Source organism: Loxodonta africana, chromosome 26 (genome assembly GCF_030014295.1).
Source record: "Loxodonta africana isolate mLoxAfr1 chromosome 26, mLoxAfr1.hap2, whole genome shotgun sequence".
Taxonomy (NCBI): Eukaryota; Metazoa; Chordata; class Mammalia; order Proboscidea; family Elephantidae; genus Loxodonta; species Loxodonta africana.
The window spans coordinates 27,310,357-27,337,814 of record NC_087367.1 but is presented as its reverse complement, the minus strand read 5'-3'; the positions used below and the strand labels follow the sequence as shown (position 1 = coordinate 27,337,814).

The window sequence follows — 27,458 nt, the reverse complement described above, 5'->3', positions numbered from 1 at the left end:
GACACTTTCACAAAAAATCAATAACATACTCGGTCTCAAGTAAAGCCTTAAATTTTCAAAGTAAAAAAGATTTTACAGGACATATTATTTGATCATGAAAAAATAAAATAGAAATAAGTAACAAAACCAATTTTTTAAAAAGCTCTTAACTCCTTAGAAATTAAGAACTACACATATAGATAACCCTTCGATAAAAACAGAAAATGAAAATCACAATACTACACGGAGAAGAACTTACAAGAAGTATAAACATACAGTCCTATAGAAAAAAAAATTGAAAAATTAGAATAAAATATTTTCCACAAAGTATAAATTATCAAAATTAATCCAAGAAGTGGAGTTTTGAATTGGTTAAAAATCCTACCATTAAAAAAGGCCTTAGAACCAAACGATGTCTCAGCCAAGGTCTAATTTTTAACAACCAATTTCAGTGATCTCTTATTTAAACAATTCTAAACTGTAGAAAAAGATGGCAAACTCGCTAATTCATTTTATGAAGTACAATGTTCTAAAAACTTTTTATTGAAGTATAAGATACAAAAAGTGTACATATAGGTGTTAAATTTGATCAATTTTTATGACCAAAACATCAGATGTAAGCAGGCAATCAGAACAAGAATCAAAGAATTACCAGCACTCCAGAAATGCCCCCATACTTCCTTTCAGACAGTAGTACCTCCTCCCCTGCCTCCCATTGAAGATAACCATTTTCCTGTCTTCTAACAACATAGATTAGTTCTGCCTGTTCTTACACTTTACATAAATGAAATCGTAATACTTTTATATCTGGCTTTTATGCTCAGCATTGTTTGCGTGATTCATCCACATGTTGCATGCAGCTGTAGACTGTTCATTTTCATTGCTGTATAATATTCCATGGTATGAAAAAAATATATATGAATTTATCCATTCTGTAGTTGATGGACTTTTAGTAGTTTCTGGTTTGATGCTATTATTAACAGCATTGCTATAAACATTCTAGAACAGATGTTTTGATGAACATATGTATAAAATTTTGAGTACATACCTAAGAGCAGATTACAGGTTTTCCCCAGGTTATGAACATCTGATTTACATACAACCTGTAGTTACAAACCAACCCATCCATGTAAATCCTCTTATATTAAGAATTCAAGGTACGTTCAATGTTTCGTAATAATGGGTGCTACTTTGTGACATGTATCAAACTTTTATTATTATTGTATTATTATGTTGAAGATATTTTCGTGTATCTGGAAGTATTTAATGTTTTTAATGCATAGAAAGGTATACTATATACTAAGACAAACATTTGACTGACATTTGATACGAACTGAACCTAACTGTTCCAACTTACATACAAATTTGACTTAGAGATTTAAGAATGGAACTCATTCATAATCCAAGGACTGCCTGTACTGGACCCTATGTAATGAATATTTCCGGCTTTAGTAGAATCTGCCAATGAATTTGCAAAGTATTTGAAGCCATGGATGTTCTCACCAGCAGTGGAAGAGTGTTCTGATTATTCCCATATCCTTGCCAAACCTACATAATTTTCAGATCTAATAAAAATAGTCCCTAAACTACAGACTAATCTCAGTTATGAATATGCATGCTAGAGTTCTAAATAAAAGCAAATAGAACACAGATTTATAAGAAATGAATAACACATTATGACCAAATAGGCTTTATTCCAGGGCTGTAAGGGTAGTTCAACATCAGGAACTCTGTACACATAACTCAGCTGGCCAACAGCTTAAAGCGGAGAAACGCACGGCCAAATCAAGAAGTGCGGAAAACACTTTGATGAAATTCAGCAGCTTTCCTTAAAAAATCTCTGGGCAAAATAGGAAAGAAACTAAATAAAATAAACATTATTTACCAAATTGCAAAACAAGTATTCTAAATTAATGCCAAACCATTTCAATTAATATCACCATCTTACTCAATACTTTATTGGAATTTCTAGACGATGATTCTAGAAAAGAATCTTTCAAACACTGGAAAAGATAAAGTTATTTTTGTGAATGTCAAGATCATACTTCCAAAAATCCCAGCAGAATCTAGGGAAAAACAGAATTAATCAGAAAGTCTATCAAGGATAAATGATAAATTTGGTTGTATACAAGATATACACACAGAAAGAAGAGGTTTTCTCTTTCTTTGTAATAAACTCGCTATTATCGAGTCGATTCTGATTCAAAGCAGCCCTGTGGGGTTTCCAAGGCTGTCATCTTTATGGAAGCAGACTGCTTCATCCTTCTCCTGAGGAGTGGCTGGTGGGTTTGAACTGCCGAACTCTTGGCTAACCACTTTAATCACTGCACCACCAGGGCTCCTTTTTTTTTTGTAATGGATATTAGAAAATGGAAATGGGGGGAAAAATCCATTCACAATAATGACCAAAAGGTTAAGAAATACGAATACATTTGACAAAGACATAGGATTTGAATGAGGGAAACTCTCAAATCTTATTAAACATATAAACAAGATCTGAATAAACAAAATACCATGTTCTTAGATGGGAAGACAATATCTTATATATCAAAATCCCAAAATTAATATGTAAACTTAGTATCATTCAAATTAGACCCCCACAGGGATGCTTTCTGAAATCGGAAAAAATTATCACAAACTTCAAATGCCTGGAAATAGTCGAGAAAGGTAGTAAAAACAACAGTGGGCAGAGGGATGGGGTGGGAAAGAGCTCTGCCTCACTATACTCTAAAGCCACCGTATACAAGCATATTATAACCCCACTGTATCGCTGTGAGTCGGAATCAACGCAACGGCAGTGCGTTTGTTTTGGTATACCGCTGTGAGTCGGAATCAAGTCCATGGCAACGAGTTTGGTTTTGTTTGATAATTGAATCCATGTGATATTGCCATAGAGAAATAAGTGAAACAGATGAGTATACTGAGAAGTCAATCTCATTACATGTAAACTGTAATATATGACAAAGTTGGTATTTCAATTCATTGGGAAAAGGTAGTTCATTTAATAAATGGTGTGGGAACAACTGGCAACCCATTTGGAAGAAAATAAAGTTAATCCACAGCTTGCATCCTATATAAAATCAAATTGAGTAAATATTTAAATGCTTTAAAGAAGAGTTAAGGTCATTCTAGGAAACGCTATACATGCCACCCAGCGGTGGAGGCCTTCTTAATCAAGACAGAATACTTCAAAATTTTTATATAGTCACAAATATCTATATTTTGTAAAACAGCTAGTATATACCCACATATAGACTGATAGACTATTCAATATAAATATTATATATAATATGCACTACATTATTACGTATTAAATACATAATATACAAAGAGCTTAAAAATTGGTTTAAAAAAAAGACAAACACAATAGGAACAGACATAAATATGAATAAAAATGAAAGAAAACACAGGCATAAATTAAAATATGCATATTTGTGGTAGGCAGGATTCCAAAATGGCCTCCGTGACCTTCACCCTGGTGTTCCTCCCATGATTAGGCCACTGTACAAGGCAAAGGCATTTGCAGATGTAATACAGAAATTATCTGGGCAAACCTAACCTAATCAAACACCCTTAAAAGCAGACAGTTTCCTCTGGGTAGTAGCTGAAGAGAAAGCAAAGATTTGAAATTCAGGAAGAATTTGATGCACCTTGCTAGCTTTGAAGATGCAAGGTACCACGTACAAAGACCTGAGAGCAGCCTTTAATAGCTGAGAGCAACCCCTGGCTGACAACCAGCAAGGAGGCATACAACTGTAAGGAACAGAATTCTGCCAGCAACCTGAATAAGCTGGGAAGTGAATTCTTCTGAGCTTCCAGGTAAGAGCTCAGCCTAGCTGGCATCTTCTTTTCAGCCTTGTTGGAGGCTAGCAGAGAACCCAATTGAGCCTGCTTGGTGTTCTGACAAAACTATGAATAAATGTGTGTTAAGTAGCAAAAACTGTGGTGATTTGTTATGCAGCAACAGAAAATTAACCCAAGAGGTAATTTACTTATGAATGCAATCCAAATGACTGAGACACATATGAAAGGAGTTCAGATTCATAGTAGTCAGGGAAATGCAGATTTATTGAGATAACACCTGACACTTAGAAGCCTTGTCTTCTGTTTTTGCTATTGCTAGTGAGTAAAAGGGGAGCAGCCCTGGTGGCACACTGGCTATGCACTTGGCTGCTAACCAAATCAAACCCACCAGCTGCTGTGCGGGAGAAAAGATGTGGCAGTCTCCTTCGGTAAAGATGAGAGCCTTGGAAACCCTGTAGGGAAGTTCTACTCTGTCCTATAGGGTGACTAGGAGTCAGAATCGACTCCATGAAAACAGGGAAAAAAGTGACTATAAAGGGAAAAGTATCCTGCTAACCAAAAAGTCGGCAGTTTGAATCCACCAGCCATTCCTTGGAAACCCTATGGGGCAATTTTACTCTGTCCTATAGGGTCGCTATGATTCGGAATCGAGTCGATGGTAAAGGGTTTGGTTTTTTTTTTCGTTTTGTGGAAATATTGTTTCAGCCTTTTTTTTCTTTTGAAACAATCTGTCAATATCTATTAAAAATTTTAAAATACACGTCCCTCCACCCAGCAATCCTACTTGAGGAAATCTATTTCCATAGAAGTTTTCTATTTCCATCATGGTTATGATACAATGAACACAGTAAATACAGTAAACGCAGGTATGTCTACTGTAATCTTAAAAGATCTGGTAGCAAAGTAAATGTCCACCAATATGGAAAAAGTTTAAGAAATCATGATATGTGATCACTACAGACTATTACACAGCCAATTAAAAGAATGAATGAAGAGCTGTAAGGCAGGCTTGAAGGGATTTTCATAAGTTGTTACATGAGGAAAGATGCAGAGGATCCATATGATCCCATTTAAAGCAAACTGATCCTCCCCCAAAAATGTTAATATTTTATTCATGTAATATTGTGTGGTATATGTGTTTGCGTGCACTAAGAAATTTATACGTATTAAATACGTAACATGTGTCCAGAACAGATTCTTGCTGTATATATTTTAAAGGACTCATATAACATAAAACACTTTAAAGAGAGAGATAATAGTTCTTACATAATACATAAATTCAACATTATATTTATTCAATTGAGTATTTCATACTCATCTAATTCACTACTTTGTTTAATGATTTAAAGTCACTGGATTGTTAAATATAAGTAGTCTGTCTCAAACTCGTTGACTGTTTCACTCCTGAAATTAAGGTGTTCAGCCAAAGCCATCAGGCTACCTGGCCCTGCTGGAGTGCTGGCAGCAACCCACACCAAGGCAAAGATGCTCCCAGAAGGGTTAATAAACATTTAATCACCCTAAAATCCTCAGATGAAAAGCAACCCTGGTAACATCCTGAGGGATCTGACCCCAGAGCCTTCAACTCCAAAGCAAACTCCCCTGAGGGACGCCTTTCCTGACAAGGTCCCACTGGTACGGCACTCCTCTTCCTCCTTAGGAAAAAAAAGCCAGTCAAGAACATCAGGACCCTTCTAGGAAGTCGAAGCAGACCCAGCCTGCACCCAGGACAGTCAAAGCAGGCTTAGGTTCAAGACTGGAGTGGGAGCTTCCCATGGAGTGATCTGAGGCCAGTGGGTTGGGCCTGGGGGGCAGCGGTGCTGGGACAGACTGCCGCATCAGGGATCAGAGACCCCTCTCTCCCCATACCTTGGCTCAGTTCCGACGCAAGCAGGACTAAAGTGTGCAGCAGGAACAGGGCGCTGCCTTGCACATTCTGTTGCTACCTGCAAGGTGAGTCCAAATTTCTCCCCAGTCAGGGCACAAACCTCAATCTTAGGATCAGTTCCACAGAGCTAAATGCATTTGAGAGTCGCCTTGGGCCTAGCAGGGATGATTTTTTCTTCTTTGTCTTTGATGACCTGGATAAATTTAGAGTTTTGAAAATGTGCTCTCTGATTAATCAATCAACAAATATTTCCGGAGTACTTTCTGTACGGAAAGGCACCATGCAACGTGCTAAGGGGAATACAAGAAAAACAAACATGGTTCTTGCCTCAAGGAGCTTATAGAGACAGAAGCAAACAGAGAATCATTAACTGTTTTATTTTGTCAGGTGACAAATGAGCAGTATTAAATACGCAAAATCCGGTTGTGGACAAGGGGAGAATCAAAACATTCGGAATAAAACTCATCACTACCTGCTCCCAGGCCTCACAAAAACCCCACAAGATTTTGAAAGATAATACACAAACTTATCACAAATTCCTTGTCAATCTTTGTACCACATGAAATAAAGCTTTTACGTATCTGCAGAGGTAAGCTGTATATAAGTGTCATATAGGGAAGACACAAAAGTAAAATCGTATCTGCCTCTAAAGAGCAATAATGTTTCCAAAGAGAAAGAAGTCGGCTTGTGAGCTTTAATTCTTTTGAATTGGAATCAGTTGATGTGTATTCCTAAGTATCTTACAGCAATGAGAAAAAGGAGCTTGTGTTCTTGCTTAAAAGGCTGATGGAAAGGAGTAAAAATCTGTGTTTTAGAGTTGGGAGAAAGCCTGATTCCTTCTGGCCCTGAGATATTCAAGGAATCTGAATAGGTACCAACCACTTCATTGAAAAACAAAGTGTCCACTTCAGTGAATTTAATTATCAAAAGCTATTTTAGCTGAATCTGCATACTTTCAAAATCCGTGTGAATGATAACCGGCAGGATCTAATCTTAACGGCGACTCTCCACAGCTGTTAGCTAGAGAGGATGCTGTTACTAACATTATTCACACGGAACATACGATATAGCTTAATGCTGCATTCATCTTAACACGTATCAAATGCACAAGGATCCATGTTTACCAGTGAGCTAGGCCCCAAAATGCTGCTTTTCCAATCAGGGAAATGCTGAGACATTCACCAAGTACAAAAGCGTACCCCACAGCAGTTGAGTATTGAAGGGGTATTATTCACAAACAACTGTTAAAAGACATGTGAGACCACCGAGTATTTTCTGAAATTTACAATTTCACTGAATGAAGTTATCTCATCCATAGGATACTCTGAAATATGCGGGCTTAAAAGTCTCTAGAAAAGATGTAAATACCCTTTAAAAAATGTTTTTAAAAGCACAGTCAAAAACATTCAAAACTGATAATTGATTCTATAAAAATGATTCTCCTATCTTTTCATGAGATTATCACTCGGCCACTTTGGGACATTTCTTATGTCTGGTCTTCATTCTGGCATATGCAGATGGCATAACATACCCAAGCCTATGTTAATATGGCTTCCTAAAATATAATAAATGTATTTTGATCAATACTTCACCAGAGGGCCCTAGGATACTTCTGATATCTTTCCTAAAAATCTTTAATTTATAGATCAATGATAAACTAGCCAGAATTGACCATTTTTTAGAGGACAGAATTGACCATTTTTTAGAGGACAAAAGGATCTCAGAGGTCATCTGGAAGACAATGGGTGATGGGCTCAGGTAACTCTGCCTGGTGGTTTTCCTTCTTGGTGTGGTTACTTCCTCCACCAAACTCTCACCCATGTTACCCAACACCCAATATAAACTTTCTGTTGGAATTATTTTTGCTCTAAGCTAAGTTAACCTTATTTTCCTGGAAAAATTACTTCCTTGGTCTCACGTTCATAAGGAAGTAGTTTGATGCCCCCTCCCCCCCCCAAAAAACACAGCAAACCCACCACCATCGAGTCAATCCCGACTCATAGCGACCCTATAGGACAGAGTAGAACTGCCTGATAGAGTTTCCAAGGAGCGCCTGGCAGATTCGAACTGCCAACGTCTTGGTTAGCAGCCATAGCTCTTAACTGCTACATCACCAGGGTTTCCTAGTTGGATGCCAGTATACTTTAACATTTCGTACATTGCTGCTAATTTTCACAACTCATGCTTAACATAAAATTTTGCTTTCTTTGCAGTTTTTTAATTTAAGTTTTTCAGTTTGGGAATTCTCATTTGTGGATGATGGGTTTCCCTACCATTACCCTTAATTTAATGATGCTATTAAAAATCTTTGGTTTAAGGTTATAGATTGGGAACCTGGTACATACACTGCCTCTTATGAGGACATGAAAAACTATGGCACATGAATTAACTGTACTAACTCTGGTACTCCAAGTGCTATTTAACAGATGTTCTATCGTGGGCTCTCCTTTTTATCACTGGGCAAATGATCTAAAGAGGCACACAGGAAAAGTTGATGTGAAGTTAGCATCTGGACAAATCTTTGTTAAGGTGAATGGCTACATCACCAAGGATAAGAGACTTTTCCATGAAGTAGACCCTTCCTATTAGCAGGATGCTGCGCATTTTGTCCAGCCAAATAATCAGATCATTCTTCACATCTGACTGAAATCACCGTTACCTTTAGTCTAATAGAAACTAGGAATCAGGAAAGGCTAAGAGTTTTATAGGATCTAAGAGATACTTAAAGTGAATTATTTCGTTTGGCAGATTTTGGATTTTGTTTGATTTTAAAAAATATACAAAATTAAAATTTGTGTTCCAGAAAATATGGATTTCAATTTTCAGAGGTGTACACCATGTCAGTGCTTCTCTCTAGAGCTGGAATGTCTTGGTCATTATAAATGACAGGTATAACTGAGAAGTAACAAGTAGAAAGATGCTTCATGGTTAAAGTGTTCATGTTAAAAGATGCTGCCAGACTCCAGGTTTTCCTGGGGAATACCCTAAATGCCAGGATAATTCTGGGACCCCTCAAAACCTCAAAAGTCTTGGGAAACCCAGTGCAGGCCAGAATACTCAAGAATAGCGCCCTGAACCTCGGCTGACCCTAGACTATCCATCAATCCATGAATAACTTTTGGGGCCCTCTTGACCTAGAAGTGCAATATTAAAACAACTCCAGCAAATGTCTCAGTTCTCATTAAAAGGGACAAAAGAGACATTTCTGGCACTACAGGAAAATCTGAGTACATACTGCAGGATCTAACACTGCAGCAGCACACAGAACATCAAAGAACAGATTGTTCCAAGGCCAGCAGAGTACCTCTCAGATTCTGGGTTGCACTGTGGCTCCAGACTGGAACCAAGAGATTTTGAGTTCTGAAAAAAAGTGTTGGATTAAAGGTGGAAGGGGTATGGAAGGCTTATGCTTGTCTGTTAAACAGCCAAAGACTAGACTTAAAAAGTTAAAAACACATTAAATCTATGTACGTGTGTGTATGTATACACATAAACTTTTAAAATTATTTAATTGAGCACTTGAAAAATAGGAAACCCATTTGTGTCCCTGAAAATATCACTGATCCAATCTTATGGGGTATTTTAATTTTACTGGCTTTCCAAAGGTCCAAACTCTTCTTATGATAAAACTCCCACCTTCCTCAAATCAGTAATTAAGATTGGGTCATTACACTGGGCTCACATCTGCTTTGTCTAATACCTTTTTATTTCTCTGCTCCCTTTTTTACCACCCCCCAAAAAAAAAATCAGGTTTTTTTTAAAGTATTTTAAATGATTCACTGCAAATCCACAGCTAGATTCCAAATCCAACAAATATTCCAATTCACGAGACATCTATAGCACATTAACTATATTTTTACACTTTATTTAAAAACAAACAGTACACTTAGAGCCACCAAAAATGGATATCTTAATTAGCTTATCCAGACCCTGAATTTACAAAGAAACTTCTTGCACCACGAAAATTAGCATTTGGATTAATTTACATTAATTGATGACCAAAAATACCTGAAAGATCAAACAGTGTGGCCCAGGACTCACCATGGGGTCTGGGGGCAGGAGAAAGAGTCCTTTAGGAAGGTGAACTGATGATGCCCTGAGGCCAGCTCTAGCGAACTCAAGTTGAGAGAAAATAGCCAGATTTCAGTACTACAAAGAAGTGGTTCCTCCCCCCCCCCAAAAAAAAGGGGGGGGTCCTAGATCCTGTAGCTAGAACGGGGGCAGAAGATTCCTCTTCGTCTGGTCGTCTTGGCCAGGAAAATGTGTAGAGAAGGGGGTTGTGTTTTCTGACAACTTCAGCCAAACAATGAGAACAAAGGAGGGATGGATGGATGTGGTACACCCAAGACTTTCTGACTGCTGATAATACCAAATTTAGCAGCTCTCTACAAGTCAATTAAAATACCATTCATTCTCTGAGACATTTTCAGAGAGAAGCTAACACACAACCAGGGAAAAATCATTCCACATTAACAAGGCACTCACTGGTTCACAGCCTGTTAAAAACCCAGGCAGACATTAGAGTTAATCTAAATTAAAACGCACTTTCTAATTTGCATCAGAGAGATGACAAGCATGTGGTCCCAGTCAAATCATAGCTAAAGCTTGAGTTGCAAAGATCCAGAAGATTCTGACCGCTAATCACCACATCAGGAATACTGCTAAAATAAAGGAGTGGGATCTAGGGATCTCTGTTTGGCCTAACATTTGCATTTTTTAGATTAAAAAAAAAAAAACTGATGCAAAGGATTTGTTAAATACTTTGTCAATCTGGTGTCCCTTACAATGACATAAAGATCAGTCAGATGATGGATACGGCCAATTTAAAAGCTTTTTGTGGCAAAGTAAAAAGATTCAAATTACTTACCAATGACCTATCCTTGTTTTTAAACACAAATATGTAAGTATTTGGAGCCTTTCCCTAAAGAAGAACTTTAGGAATTGATACATTTCAAGAAAATATACATGTAATTTCTGTTGGCTATTACTTTTATACAACCTGAATCCCAGTGTCACTTAAAGTACTGCAATTATATAAATTACTAAACAAGTAACAGTAACTGAGGCAACTTCTGAGTAAATAAAATGAATGATTAAAACAATAGTTTTGAAACACCTTTCAAAGAAAAAAGCAAGCTTCATAAAATTGTATGTAGAGAGAGCTCTTTTTCCATGTAAATTCAGTAACAGTTTGGCTCTTGGTTGAAATTATCACACATATACCAATTAGAAATTATCTCTACTGTCAACACTGATGGTTAATTTTACGCAATTCTTTCCAAAAGAAGCCAAAATCAATTGTCTTCTGATATGATTTGTGACATCTTAGTCCGATAAAACTTAGATGACAAAAGCCTGAGAAAAGCACCAACATAGATTTTTAAATTGCATCCAACCATCAGTTCAGATGTCATGAAGATTTGCTTCTATTAATATGGCAGCAGTAACAAAGAGGTAGATATGAAAGATGCCATTTAAACACTTTAAGACTACTCTTAAGTGGGATTTTAACTAGTTCAGGTGTTTAAAAATCATTTTTACTAGTTGAATCTTCATAAGAGTTTCAGGACATGCTCTTGTGTAAGGGAGAAATATATCTGAAGTACTAAGAAAGTTGGCCTTTAAAAAATTACATTTACTTGGCCAAAGTTAATGAGATCCCATAATTTTGGTGAACCTGTAATTTCTTCTTTTACCCAAACCTGGCTATAATTAAAGAATAGTTACTTTTTCTCTACTGAAATTTCTAGGAATTCACATTCGAAATTCTTGAAAGTATATGTGGTACTCAGAAGAGCACAAAGACAGCGCATGAAATGTCCCCTGAAGTCCCAGAAGTTGAGCAGATACATTAAAAAGACATTGATGGTCACAAATCAGGACCTTCACAGATTGGCAAACACACACCCATGCATACACACTCTTTCTCTCACCCCCACCCGCCTACCACACAAACTCAGTCCTCATCCTCACTGTAAGGCTGCGTCTGTATTTTTTTAAAGGCACCTCTCATTCTCTAGCTATTGCCTTTTAATGATATTTGTTTTGTTAAAAAGCCTGAATGTTCAATGGAAATAGTTCAGAACTGAGAATGGAATATTTTTCAATTCACATTTGAATAGCCAGCTTTTCTTACATTCAGATTTTAATAAACTAGAATGACAGTCTTTAAAACAAGCATGCTAGCCTATAATGAATATAGTATATACAGTAATTTAAACATTTATAACTATATATTATACCGCAAAAGCAAAGAGCACGACACTCATCATACTCATCGTTATCCGTCGTATACACTACCTCCAAAAATGAAAATACAAAACAGTAAAATGCACCTATGGTTTTTTTTTATATATATATATATATATAGTCTATATATATATTATATATATTTGTACAATATATATAATATATATTTATAAAATATACATACATTTTAGACATTTTCAAATAAATCTTCATAATTACCTCGAAAAGAAATTTATAGCAAGAATACTGAAGGAATGAAAGTCGGATAAACAAAAAATTTTGACAAAGCTCATTATCAGTGATGCCACTCAATCTTCCCCCTTTTAGTCATACTAAAATGATTATAAAAGCTAAATACTTTGCATAACTAATTACCTGTTTAATGGCAAAAATTGCTAAACTTGTTCAATAGAAAAATACTGAAGGTCACTGTATTACTTACGTTAAACATCTGTCTATGGTTTGAGAAGCAAATGAGCTCCATATGACAGCTGAATTTTGAGAAGGGTGCTGCAAGCTCCCAGAGATGTATCCACAGCATATGAAAATAAGGCAGGGACCCGCACCTCCTGATTTTCATATTATTCTAAAAGGGTCATCCAAAATATTTACAAATCAAGTAATACGAAAGCATTTTAACAACTGTTTGGTTCTTGAATCTGTTCGTTTCATAATCTGAATTTTTGATAGGCTGGGGGAAAGGTCAGACACGTGTATATGCCACTATCTGATTGGAACACAGCTTTGGCTCATTTCTAACCTGAGACCACACAGCTCTAGTGGAGAAGACTCTCTCTCTCTGTGTACAGTCTCCAATGGCACAGCACTGGCTTTCTAAGGAACTTTCAACAGTTCCATCGTATGCACTACAGTCTAGCCATCTCATGGTTATTTTCTATTTACTAACGGAAGGATTCCAACCATGAGGCATAAAATGAATAGGGGAAGAGAGTGCCTTAGTTTAGAGAACTCAGTAATATAAGCAAAGCAGGCACTGAGGACCCTGGAAGATAATTAAAGCAACAACTGGTAGAACAATAGCTTTGTGGTCATCCATCATAAATATACCAAAGAAGGGCACCTGACTGGAATTTCCCAGTATCTGTTCGCCAATGTTAGGTTAGCACCCTACCTTCACTCTGTGAAGAACCAAAGAACAATTTACATAACACAACGTGGAATTCTGTATCTGCATGGGAATGTAAACATTCACCCATAGCTCCTGTCTAGGTCAATTCAACTGATTATACAAAGGAGTCTCTTGAGCCCACTGTTAACCGAAGTACAGAGAAAATGAAAAGATAGCTGTGTCAAAATACTACAGCTTAACTGTAAAACAAGCAGGCAAATTAACACTGGTGCTTAGCTTAAAAGAAAATTTGCCTGTACACTGTAGAATTCAAGGTGCAGAAAATAGAAATTTTAGAGAAATATTGTTAATTTTTATCTACATCACCACCAGAATTTGTCAAGGTTTAGATGTACATATTATCAGAGGTGTCACTGCTATGACAATAGAATATGTGGGGAGAAGAATGTAGGAATTATATTAATGGGTTAAAATATTTATGGGTATATAATTATATGACGGCAGTGGGTTTGGTTTTTTTATATATTTTTTTTAAGTCTGAGAGCCTACTGTATGAAAAATTGGGCATTAATCATTTATTTCTATTTCATAGATTGTCTTCTGTCCTTCTAGGTAAACAAAAAAAGGGTATGAGAAGAGTGACAATTGTAGGGCTCAGGTCTGTAGGTCAGGGGACTTGGTCCAGATGGTAGGATTACGGGAAGCCCAAGACCTGACCAGACGTGGGCATGGGCAAGGTGGGTTCAGCGAAGCCTGGTCCTTTCAGATATGCTTTTTTCCCAGAAACAATAGTGATTCACTGCTCATCCAACCATATTTTATATTCCAAACAGAACAATGGGAGAGGGAGAGAACGAGAACCTCTGAGCCAATTTTATGCACTGAACTCCTCCCACCAGCTTTCCACAAGCAGCTTCCTGGAGATATCAAGAGGACTTCTGGGGTACAAAACATTTGATTTAGTCCTTCTGCAAAAGCAGCTGGCTGAGGTTAACCTTACTCTTTGGACTATTAAAACATAATAATTATGAACAATATTTGGTAGGTACTAGATGCTGAATGTGAGAGTCAGAGAAGGCAGGCCAGGGTGCATCTGAAGCATGGTTATGTGGGTGCTGATAACACAAGGCTGCAAATAACTTGTTCTTCAATTATCAAAAGTAAGATTTTGATGCCGTGAAATTACTGTGGTACTATAACATAAAAAAATGGCTTTTAAAATTACTAGAAATTATTAAAGAGACATGGCCTGCTTGTCCTTAAAAATAAACAGAATTTCAAACCTGAATTACTGAAATCCTTTAGTAAAGGCAGACTGTTATCAACTATTCTTCATAATGGTATCTGACAGCTAAATTTTAGAATGGTACCAAATCTATTTTCAAAAATGTAATATAGAAATCTGCCTGCAAACTAAATATTTGTTTAGCATTTCTGAATAATAATATATTTAACATACTATTGCCGTTTTTCCCCGCTAATGGTAAACTGCATTGCCAGTGGCTTTATGTGAACGGCTGAAAGGAGAGCTAAGAAAAACCTTATTTTAACACTGCCTGGCCACTCGGCCAAACGGCTTAGTACAGCAGGTACGGTAGATTACTATGTTCCCTACCTAATGTGTTTAACAAGATTTCTCAAGGGAGAACTAGGTCTAAGTTTCCATTCTTCTTCCTCTACTCATCCCCAGCCATTGAGTTCTTTAATTATCACGTCCGCTCAGGCCAGCCTAGTGAATTGGAACAACCTCAGATAAAAGCGCCTATTTGGGGGAAATTTTGAAAGTTTTCAGGCTCACAAATTCAGCTGAGCTTGCAGCAACCTGAACAGTTTTAGAAAACAGTATACGAATTGCAAAACTATACTTTAACAAATGTTCTCTGTGCTCCTTCGGCAGAACACAAGGGCAGGATGAGCTGACTCTTGCCCTGGTCTTCTGTATCTCTTTTGTGCAGTTTATTATTTATAAAGAGCTAGAAGGTGAAGATGATGCATCGTGTCATACAAAGACTTTAGCCAGGGCATCTGCTCCAGCACTGGCTATATAGCATTTGGATGGGTGGAAAGCTACATCATGAATTGATTCTTCAAATTTTTTCCGATGAGCTGTGAACTCTTGGATACATGTCTTACTTTCTAGGTTCCACAAACGTATTGAACAGTCATGACCTATACCAAAAGAAAAGAAATTGAAAGGAGAAATACATTAACATGAAAATGATAAGGAAAAATGAGTAATCTACAGTTGATGTACTTACTGCCAGACATCAAGTATAGGCCATTAGGATCAACTGCTAAACTTGTAACAGCTTCTAAGTGGGCTACCATCGAGTGGATCAATTTGCCTTCGGGGGGAAAAAAAGAGCATTACTCTTTACTAACGACTTTCTTCATCCTGAGCAGATGTCAGTTACCATGTTGCAGTGGTCTCTCCAGCCACCCTGCTCTGTGTACTTACTGTATCAACAGCCCTATCCATTAGCTAAAACACGCATTCCCCCCCTGGTGCCCATCACCACCACCACCACTTCTACTCATGGCAGTGATAAAGAACACAAGCTCAATTTTCAGATCATACTTTTATCTTTTAAACTACAACATGGATAAACAGTAACTTGCACATACAAACACCTTCAAACAATGTTCATTAATTGAAACTTGGACACTATTAATCAACTACTTTGCATGCTTTAAAAAAAAAAATCAAACATGTTGCCGTCGAGTCAATTCCAACTCATAGTGACCCTATAGGACAAAGCAGAACTGCCCCGTAAGTAGGATGTGAACTGCTGACCTTTCGGTTAGCAGCCAAGCTCTTACAGGCAAATTAGACAAGTTGTGGGAACAGAATTCCAATTTATAGGAAGAAGAAACTGAGAAACACAAAGGAACAGAGAGGCAATCTGCCCACAATTTTGGTGGAAACATTAAATGGAAAGGAATTAAAAATATTGAATTACTCATCTTTAGTAAAGTCAGCAAAAGCCAACATATTTACAGAGCCAATAGCAGCTACCCATGTAAATACGCCTGCTAACACAGGGTGCTTTCCTCCCGGCACAACGCCTCATGAGTTTCCTTCAGACTGGTGGGCTGTAAGCCAATAAAAATTAGGAAAGTCCCATGGCCAGATTCAATCAGAACCAAACAGTGTTACAATACAGAAAAGACTGTTGTTGTTAAGTGGTTAAGAGTCTGGCTGCTAACTAAAAGGGTGGCAGTTTGAATCCACCAGGCACTTCTTGGAAGCCCTATGGGAGCAGCTCTACTCTGACCCAGTGGGTCGCTATGAGTCAGAATCGACTTGACGGCAATCCCTAGAGCCAAGGTTATTATTATTGTTGTTGCTGGTTGCTGCTGAGTTGGTTCCGACTGATAGCAACCCTGTGTTCAGTAGAATGAAACACTGTCTGGCCCTGCGCCATCCTCACTATCATTGTTATATTTGAGCCCATCGTTGCAGTCACTGTGTTAATCCATCTTTACTGGAAACCAGGGTTTCCAATAAAGCATCTACTCAACATTAAACAAACCAAGACGATTCTACATTCTATAATGAAGCCTAGTTCCTAGCAGATTTGGATGGAATCAACAGAAACTGAGCTGGAAAAGTATTTGTGTTTCAGTGCCCACTCGCTGACCATGAAGCTACCTACTGATAAGCACCAAACTTAGCCTACTTACAGTGGTAATTGTTTTGCTTTAACAATAATCGATTTTTAATAAATTCTTACCTGTATTGTTATCAAAGAATTTGATGTGTCTGTCTTCATGAGCAGTGATGCTGATAGGAAGAGTGGGATGACTGATGACTCTATTAATTTGGCAAGAAGTACTGGCTGCTAAAATGAAAAAATTAAAGAGCAACACAAATGAGTAAAGCTATGATTTTTTTTACATAAAGTAGACCTGAATACTCACCTAACGACTGAAAAAGTAAATGATGAGACTTTAATTTGTCTTCATTCATTTATTCTGTGAGTGTTTCCACAATTTCAATGTTAGGAAATGAGAATCATCTGAGCTATGCCATACTTACAAATATAAATGTGCCTACCAATTCAGATTTCCTGTTCCGCTACCTGCTACGGAAGGGTGCCATCTACAGCTTAGTCTACAGCCTCTGATATTTTTCATTGTGCAGTGTTCTGAGATGTTTCTGCTACTTTAATAAACTCCCAATATTACTTATACGTAGGAAATCCCCTAATTTAAATCTTAACTCTACCCACAGAGCTTTTTATCACAGTTATCATCTAAAGATAAACATGACAAAGAGCGTTTCTTAACCCTTAAATTTTCTCTTTTTCACTCTTCCTCATCATAATAGAAATGGTTATCATCTGATAGTCCAATATGTTTAGAATCTTAAAATAGTCAGCATCCTAATAAAAAAACAACCAAACCCATTGCCGTCGAGTTGATTCTGACTCACGGCAACCCCACAGGATAGAGTAGAACTGCCCCATACAGTTTCCAAGGAGCGCCTGGTGCATTAGAACTGCTGATCTTTTGGTTAGCAGCCGTAGCTCTTACCACTTTGCCACCAGGGCTTCCCAGCATCCTAATTAGCATATCCTATAATTTGCACAGTATTTAATAGCTTTCAAAGAGATTTCACTTACGTGCACAATGAAACAGGTAGGCTACATAACACTATGCCCATATCACAGTGAATGAACCAAGGTCTAAAAAAAATCGTGACTTCTCCCAAATCATGTAAAAAAAAACCCAGCTCCTAGCTTCTGGTCTTCTAACTTACCCCAACTAAACGCTGTCGCTGTTGTTAGCTGCTACTGAGTCAGCCCCAACTCATGAAGACCCCATGGACCATGGAATCAGACTGTTGTGCTCCACAGGGTTTTCACTGGCTGTTTTAGAAACAGATGGCCAGGCCTTTCTTCTTCGTTGGTCTTTGTCTGGAAGCTCCACTGAAACCCACTTGCCATCACAGCAACACAAAGGCCTTCACTGACAGACGTGGGATGGCCGTGCATGCGGCACACTGAACTACACACAGTTTTCCAGCACACGATTTGCTGGCGTTACCATCCTCAGATGTTTAGTCATAGATGTTCAATGTTACGACTTATAAAGATGCTGATAATGAAAGGTAATAATAATAAATACTAAAAGAAAATGAGGTATTCTACTTATATCAGAACCCACTTATGACGGAGTCATTGGAATGGAAATCTATCATAAGTCAGGAACTGCCTGTATAAGCATAACGTTAATTTAATATATACCAAAATTAAAAAAAAAAAATCATTATATCATGGCCCACAGTGGGAAAAGGTTGCCCTTATAAACGACATTATTGGGGCAAACGGAAAAATTTGAATATGAACAGTAGTTTAAACCAAAACCAAACCAAACCCAGTGCTGTCGAGTCAATTCTGACTCATAGTGACCCTGTAGGACAGAGTAGAACTGCCCCATAGAGTTTCCAAGGAGTGCCTGGTGGATTTGAACTGCTGACCTTTTGGTTAGCAGCCATACCTCTTAACCACTACGCCACCAGGGTTTATCTAAGTACAATAAAAAAAAAAAAAAATGTATACACATATACAGAAATAAAGGAAATATAGCAAGATGTTAAAAACTGGTAAATCTGGATAAACGGTAGCCAGGAATTCTTGTACTATTTTTGCAACTTTCCTGTAAGTTTATAATTATTTCAAAAAAATCTTAAAATGTTTTTTAAATCCTAGAATAGGTATTATAAATTTACAATCACATAATACAAAATACTTATAAGCAACAAGCCTGACCTGCACTATTTTTAGTCTAATTTTACTATATTTTCACAATGGTTCCTACAAATACGACATCTTAAAAGCTGAAGACAGTCTTTTTCCAGTGCTACTGGCAGCTGGCTACCCAGCCTATTATCCAAGTATAGAATGAGTCACCTGACCACAGAGATTCAGTTCTTGGTTAGTTATACTCAATTGAGAAGGGCCTAAACAAAGGGATGCTTAGTTTCCGTGTTCAGACTATGGATTCTTTTCTCCAGAGAGAATATACCACTGAGCAATATCCTCTTCAACATTTAATAAGAGAACAATAACAACAAAAGAGAAACGCTTTAAGTAAAATATCCCAATATATTCCGAGAGGAGTTTCTGAGAATAGCCTCAATTACTTTGAGATCTAGAATATGATTAGGATAGAAAAGAAATCAAATTATGGAACCAAGAAAAAGAAACTTCTTATTTGGTAATAATTTTAAGAAAGTATCTCTACTTGACGGTAAATCAAATATGCAACATGCAAAGAACACTAGGAAAAAATTCAAAGCACACAGCAACAGTCACTCTTAACAACGAATCCAAAACCATCCACCAAATATTCGTATTCAGCTTGTGATTTAGAAATAATCTACCTTTTCACTGAGTTCACAAGGACCCAATTACCTGCTTCAACTACCTTTTACTTTATCAGCCAAATTGTCATTGATCTCATTTTGAATTGTACTTTGTACATTCTCAAGCAAATCAAAACAAACAAAGAAGAATGGAAGAATATTATTTTAACATAATTATTTCAACCAAAAGCCAAAAAATCTTATTTTTGATTTTTTCCGTGTCTCTTTTTTCCCAAATACTGCAAAGTTCTATTCACGCCTACTTCCCCACACGATTCTCACAGGATAAGAGAAGAAAACAAAGAACTGGAAAGAAAAAAGGAAGAAAGCCAAAAAGGAATGAAGAAAAATTTTAAGACAGAGAGAGAAAGAGAAACAGATAGGTACACTATGGAAATTAGTTCTCAGATTAAAGCAACAGTATATGTGTGGACGGCACTGGCGGTTCAGTGGTAGAATGGCACTGGCGGTTCAGCGGTAGAATTCTTGTCTTCCAAGCAGGAGACCTGGGTTCAACTCCCAGCTGACACACCTCATATGGAGCCACTACCTGTCTGCAGTGGAGGCCTGTGTGTTGTTATCATGCAGAAGAGGTTTCAGCAGAGCTTCCAGACTAAGACAGACTAGCAATCTACTTCCAAAACACCAGCCAAGAAAAACAATGGTCCAATAAGCAACTGATCATGGGGATGATGCACGACCAGGCAGTGATTCATTCTACTGTGTGGCCATAAAGCAAGGGCTGTGGCAGCTAACAACATCATCACATGTATATGTGGTTTTCCTCATCCACTGAAACCTAAAGTGTGGATTAGGGCTAAAAACAGGAAGCAATGGTTAAAAAAAAAAAAAACACAAAAACAAGACTCTGTATACCTTCTTCACAACCTGAGAAAGTGTTTATTTCTGACTTTCCATAGCCAATAAGAAGTTTCAGATTTGGGATTCTGAAAATGCAAACTTGCTCTATATTCTAATCACTACTGAGCTTTGTTAATTTCATTACTAACAAAAAAAAATGAAATTATGAGAAATGAAAAATAGAAAATCGATCCAAACACAGATTATTTAAATTGGTATACATACTTGTATCTAGGTTAGATTCTAAAGTGAGAATGCGTTGTTGTGTTTCCATGTTAAAGATGCTTGTGTATCCTTTGCTGAACGATGCTACCATATGGCTAGGGTCACTGCTCACTAGATCCACAGAGGCAGGGATTCCCAAGTCTAAGAGAGTCAGAACATATTCAAAGAGTTTTAATTAGAGGAGATAAGCAGAAAACGTGCTTACAGTATAGCAAATAAAGAGTGGATTTTTTTCTTAAGAAGCTAATAAGGCTTTCCATTAGAATAAAAATTAGCTCTAATCCACTCAATAGAGACTATTTATTACTTTTAACCCTAGCCCATTCTTAAGTGTTCAACAGATCCTCCACCTATTAGTCAGCTAATGTATTCATGGTATGCAAGTTAATTTTAGTGTCAATAAGAAAATCATAAATTAAGGAGAGAAATATGCTCCAAAACCTAAGTGCCTGTATTCAGAAGCAAACAAAAAACATTTATGAACTACGTGTTTTGCTGCTGCCAACCTCAACTTGGGGCTCAGAATGGCACAGCAGGAGCTCTTCATTTAAAAAGCCCAGCTCTTACCAGGAATTCTAACTCATCGTAAAGACAGAATTTAAAAAGTCATGTAAATATCAAATGCAGGCAGCTCATCAAAGCCTAGAATATGTTATGATAGCCCAGGGTTACAGAAGGTGTTTTCATGTATCACCCAGAATAGGTTAACATTCGGAGCTTATTTACAAACATAAAAAAAAAAAAAAAAGATATATATATATACTAATCTGGGTTTTTTTCCCCATTTGGCTCAAAATCTAATGAAAGCAAGCTAATACTTAAAAAATATACGTATTACAGGGGAAAATTAAAAACCAAAAACCAAACCCGCTGCACTCGAGTTGATTCCAACTCATAGCAATCCTACAGGACAGAGTAGAACTGTCCCATAAGGTTTCCAAGGAGTGCCTGGTGGATTCAAACTGCTGACTTTTCAGTTAGCAGCCGTAGCACTTAACGAGGGTTTCCAGGGGAAGATTATGAATGGCTAATCTGCACATACAAAAAATTGCTCAACATAATTAGCATCAAAGAAATGCTAATAAAAAACCACAATGAACTACTACTTACTATGCACCTGACAGAATATCTGAAATTAAACATACTGACAATACCAAGTGCTGGTAAGGATGCGGAATAACTGAAATTCTCAGAAATTATTTGCAGGTTTAGCAGTTTCACATAAAGTTAAATAAACATCAACCCTAAGACCTAGCCAGCAATTCTACTTCCACTTCTAGGTCTTTACACAAGAATAATGAAAACATACGAGTGTTCATAGCAGCTTTATTCAAAACAGCCACAAACTGGAAACAACCCAAATGCCCATGAAGAGAAAAATGAATATAAACAATTATGGTTTATTCATAGAAATAGGAGAAATACTATTAAACAATAAAAATAAATGAATTATCAATACTTGAAACATAGATGAATTGCAAAAACATTATAGTGAGAGTAAAAAGCCAGATACAAAAAATATTGTATTATTCTATTTACATAAAGTTTTAGAATAGACAAAACTGATCTATGCTGAAAGAAATCACAACAGGGGACTCCTCTGGTTGGGAGGAGGGGGGCTAGGAAGAGAAAACTGACTAGGAAGGCATTAAGGGAACTTTGAGGAAGTCAAGGAAATGTTCTGTTATCTTGATAGGTGTGTGAGTTACAGGGGTGCACGCATTTGTCAAACTCACTGAAATGTACACTTAAGATCTGTGCTTTTCATTGCGTCTAAATTATATCTCAATTAAAAAAATAAAAGTATTATGTGTGCTCCTTTACCAAATACTATGTTTTTAAAATTATATAAGTTAGAAATTCAAACAAACATACTTTTGTTGCTTAAAAAAAACCTTCAAATTAAATTTAAACAAAGCATTAATAGAATTATTATTTTCAGAATAAGACATTTTGTAAAAGATTCGGCAAAATAATAAAACAAAGTATGTACCTTGATTATCATTAAATACGCTTAGGGCTGGAGCAGCCTCAGCTGTACCCCATAAACGCAGAGTGCCGTCTGCTGAACAGGACAGTAAACGCTGATGTGCTGCGCTGTAAGCCAAGCCCCAGACCGCATCTGTGTGGCCTACAAGGGGGCCTCGTAAAACAGAAGGATCTAAACAAGACAGCAAAAATACAAAATCAGGAGAAAAAAACAAGTCATAAATGTATTTAGATTCCAGAGAAAATAAAAAGTATAAACATAAAAGCACCTGATACCAGTATAAAATATGCTTTCTAGTTTCTATTATTTTTTTCAAAGTAGGCCTGGAAATACACAAAATGTAGAGCCTAAAATTAAAAAGCACATTTTTTTTCCTATTCCTCCCAAGGGCCAATCTTCCATTTGTCTAGATTTAAAAACAGCATGTTACCACAAACCGTTTGAATTTAATCTACCTTCAGGGAAACCACAGCTCATATTCTCTGAGGAATTGAACAGATCCTTCCCTCCTCTGACCTCCTTCAGCACTTTGGATGTACCTCCCTAGGGCCACTTGTCCTACTCTACTATGAATAACAGTTACTCCTGGGAGCAACAAGCCTCTGGCATTCATGAGGGACAGGACCTGAAACCTACAGAAATCCCCAGATTCTCAAACAGCAATAACTGAGATGTGGGGTGTCACTTCACACAGTCTCAAGATAAAAGGCAAATTGGAAACTTTAACATGTTTTTAATCCTCACAATGACTCTGTGAAGTAGTACTCTCAAGATGGCTCAGACATGTTAGGTCTGAAAATGCCAATGATGTTACTGTCTTATCTCCTCTCACACATATCCATCAAATATTTACTGAAAACACACTGTATGCAGGCATTATGCTAGAAGCTGCAGTCACACAGATGATTAAAACACGAGGCAATTCCTGTCCTCAAGAGCCTTAGTAGTCTAATGGAGAAGACAACGTGGTCAGTACAAGAATAGTGACAGACACCAATAACCAAGGTGAGTGAGTAACTGGGACAATGCGAAAGCTGTCTGAAGAGAGTCACACCTAAGAATACAAAGGAGTTGGCCAGTCAGTGAATACCGAGAAGGCATTCCCGACAAAGGAGGCAGCACAAGCAAAACTACAGAGGAAAAACAGTATGGTATGTGAGGAAAATTAGAAACAATTCACTATTACTGGAATGTGAAGTTTGAGGCAGGAGTGAATGAGATGAGAGCACCTAGTTTACAGGAGGATTTCTGTGGCATATTAAGGGACCTGGAAATTATTCTGAAAGCAACAGGAAAATACTGAAGGGTTTCTGAAGGAGCAGCGAAGTTGAGTAAGTGTTTAATAAGATAACTTTGGCTGTAGTGTAATAGTGTAGAAGACAAACTAGACAGAATCAAGATGAAGTAAGGGAACTGTTTTAGTGGGGCCTAAACTAGGGCAGTGATAAACTGGCTGGAGGGGAAGGAACAGATTCAAGAAATATCAAAAAGACTATGAGAAGTAAGGCACAAGAAGGTATCAGGGAAAACTATTAGGTTTTTAGTTTAGGTAATTCTGATAGCACCACCAAGTAATAAACAGTATACAGGAAATGAAAATGTTGGAATTTACTGACAATACAACAGCCACTTTGAGATGTCCTGAAGGTAGCCTGAAACTCAGAGAAAAGATTTATGAGTGAACAACATATAAAGCCATACAAGTGGATTCAACCACCCAAGGAAAGTTTGTATACCACAAAAAAAAAAGAAAGGAGCTAGGGTTAGGGCCTTGATAAATGCCAATATTTAAGGTGAGAAAAATAAAAGAAGTTTATTAAGGTTAGGAAACAGAAATTATCACAGAGTCAAGTGCCAAAAAAGCCAACAGAGTAGACAAATTTCAAAAAGGACAGGGTGGTCGACAGTCTGAGACTCAGCCAACAGATCTGGTAAGATGAAGATTTTTAAAATGCCTCTTGGGTCAGGCAATTAGGTAGTCATGGATAATCTTGTTATGTTTAAATGGTGTTGCTAGAAGCCAGAATGCAGAGGGATGATAAAGAAAGAAAGCACAAAAAATTAGTAACTAGTAATTGTGTTTTAGGAATCCCTGGGTGGTGCAGACGGTTAAGTATTTAACTACTCGCCAAAAGGCTGGCGGTTCAAACCCACCCAAAGGGGCCTCAAAAGACAGGCCCAGTGATCCGCTTCCAAAAGGTCACAGCCTTGAAACCCCTATGGAGCAGTTCGACTCTGTTCATGAGGTCACCATGAGTCAACTTGACAGCAACCTCCTCCTCCCCGCTCAGCTGTGTTTTCTAGACAACACAATGAGACTTAAATGATAAGGGCAAAGAACTAAATAGAAGCCCGAGAGGAAAATGGAGCCAAGAAAAGGCTTTCCCTCACCTGAACTTAGTTATACGTTGAGGGGATGGAGAGAGAGCAAAGATGGTAAAAATGGAGATAGGGAAGAGACAGACAGACAGACTGACTACTAGAGCCCAGTTCCAAAGGGAATGAGAGAATGAGGTCAAAAGCAAAAGGGAATGGGTTGGGACAGAATGGGGGACAACTTATCCTCTGAGAAAGCAGTAAAGGAAGTAAGGGAAGGCAAGTAACAGATAAATTTGTAAGAGAACGAGAGAGTTGGAATCAGAGAAAACATGCTGGGCCTCAGTTTTCTCCTGAGAGGGCAAGTCCTGGTGAGAGCCAGCTCTATGGGGCAAGGACTCTGTTCATGGAACAGCCTCTAGCAGACTGTTGTTCACAAAATATGTTTATAAAATCAACAGTGGGAGAAATTTTTGTTTACTGAACTTCTTAGGTGGCAAAATTAAACTGACCATGAAAATAATATATGCTTATATGACAAATATGATACTTCATATCTTTCTATAATTTAAGAGGAAACCGAAACTGCCGATTCCTAAACAGTCTTTGACAAAAGAATTTATGGTAACAGCTGGTGAAGCTGGTGGCAGATTATAATACAGATTTATGTTTCCTGATAATATTTCCAAGACTAAAGGGGACTTCTTAAATTCTGAGGCATCTAAAATATTTTGGTGTCAGAGACTTCAAAATATTTAACTTCTACCCCCCTCCAACAATTGATCAAGGGATGAAGCCAATGTTCGCTTGCCCTCAAAGTTGTTTAGAATAGTGATAAAATATCATTACAGATTAGCTGATAATGAATCAAGTAGTATACAGATGCATAAAATGAAGAAAACAATAGTCAATCAAGGCAACATTTCCAATTAGTAAGATTTTGGGGGTTGGGAATTGCTTTCTCAGGAAGAGTAAGTGTTTTTCTTCATTCTTTTAGTATTATATATCAAACTGTTTCCCAAATATAGGAGTCCTTTTTGACAAAATAAAGATGCTTTCTTTCACAAATTTATTCTTAAAAAAAATCTGATTACATAGTTACATATGCTAGAAAAAATATGGGAAAACATTTTATTCTTTCAGATCTTTGGGGAATCACATACCGTAAGAGTCATAGGGATCGATGTTGGGGTTAGTGGTATTCCAGCCCTGGATCAGTCCATCAGTACCTCCACTATAACACTGCTCACCATTGCTGCTCATTACCACACACAGCACTGGACCTCTGGGAGATTAACACTCAATTTTTATCTCAGAATATGACTTGTTAAAAATAAGAATGCTTAATCATTCAGATGGCTATTTTTCTGTTTTTTTTTTTTTGCTGAAAGAGCCTCTGGCACAGTTAAGTGCTCGACTACTAACTGAAAGGTTGGTGGTTTGAACCCACCCAGAGGGGCCTTGGAAGAAAGGTCTGGCAATCTACTTCTAAAAGGTCACAGCCTTGAAAACCCTATGGAGTGTAGTTCTACTCTGCAACACATGGGCTTGCCGTGAGTTGGAAGTGACTCAATGACAACTGGTTTGGTTTTTTTTGGGTATGATGAATAAAAATACTATTGAAGCATTGTTCATTTTTCTCCCTTTGCTAAATCAGAGGTTGGCAAACCACGGCCTGCAGACCAAATCCAGCCAGTGGTCTATGTTGGTATAATCCTCAAGTTAAGAGTGGTTTTTACATTTCTAAAGGGTTACAGAACAAAACAAACTAAAAACCAAGAGTATGCAAAGATATGGCTTGACGGGCCTAACAATATTTACTCTCTGACCTTTATAGAAAACTATGCCACCTCTGTGCTAAATCAGTTGAATGGATACATTCTTTAAGCTCAAACAGAAGCAGGAAAAGCATGCAATACATGATCACGATTTAAAAAAAACTCTAATATTTTTATCCTGGACTAACTTAAGGAAAAAGTTAGAATATCTAATATTTAAACCTAATTATTTCATCTGATTTTGAAGATATATATATATCTTTATAATATATATACACACACGTATATCATTCAAACATCATGTAAATAAAATCTAATTTTAGCAAGGATCCCTACTCAGTTGATAAGCCTATTTCTAGCATTACATTATCTGTCAGTTTCTTTTACATTTACAAAAAACACTACTAAATACAAAAAATACATAACACAATTACTTAAGTGAAAGAAAATAAAATATCCTAATCAGGCAGATGTACGATGATGTTGGTTTAAAACAAAACAAACAAAAAAAGCACATACTTACTTATGAGCCCTGAATGTATAGATAGGCTCTACATCGAGAGAAGTACTCCTAAATCAGAGAGAGAAGAGAATTTTTACCACTCTAAGTTTCAGTAGTGAACAGTCTGATTGAACATATGCTGTAAAATCATCTTTAGAAATACAAACATTATGGTAACATACCATTTTAAATTACAGGCTGCATAGAAAGCTTACCTAACACCAATCACATTATTAACATGGCTTCACATGAACAAGATCCTTGTTTGACAATAACACTTTGTTACAGTGCTTTTAGCCTCCGCATAATCTATCTGACTAAAGCAAGAGAGAGAGTCATACTCAGGAGAAACAACATGGGCTTTGAAGGGACAAAGTTCTGAATTCAATTTCTGGCTCTATCATTA

At 37.2% G+C, this 27,458-nt stretch overlaps 1 protein-coding gene across 3 annotated transcripts in view; it reads right to left on the bottom strand.

Moving 5' to 3' along the window:
• Positions 1 to 13,649: 13,649 nt before the first annotated feature.
• STRN (striatin) overlaps positions 13,650 to 27,458 on the bottom strand; it is a 148,245-nt gene continuing 134,436 nt past the window's right edge. For all 3 annotated transcript variants that reach the window (XM_003416074.4, XM_023555275.2, XM_064277197.1), the window contains 7 exons: positions 27,074 to 27,121; positions 25,936 to 26,057; positions 22,460 to 22,627; positions 20,467 to 20,607; positions 16,745 to 16,852; positions 15,269 to 15,355; positions 13,650 to 15,179 (listed from right to left, as the gene is read on the bottom strand). In XM_003416074.4, the coding sequence (XP_003416122.1) occupies positions 15,010 to 15,179; positions 15,269 to 15,355; positions 16,745 to 16,852; positions 20,467 to 20,607; positions 22,460 to 22,627; positions 25,936 to 26,057; positions 27,074 to 27,121 (844 nt within the window). In that variant the 3' untranslated portion in view covers positions 13,650 to 15,009. The remainder of the gene's footprint in view (positions 15,180 to 15,268; positions 15,356 to 16,744; positions 16,853 to 20,466; positions 20,608 to 22,459; positions 22,628 to 25,935; positions 26,058 to 27,073; positions 27,122 to 27,458) is intronic.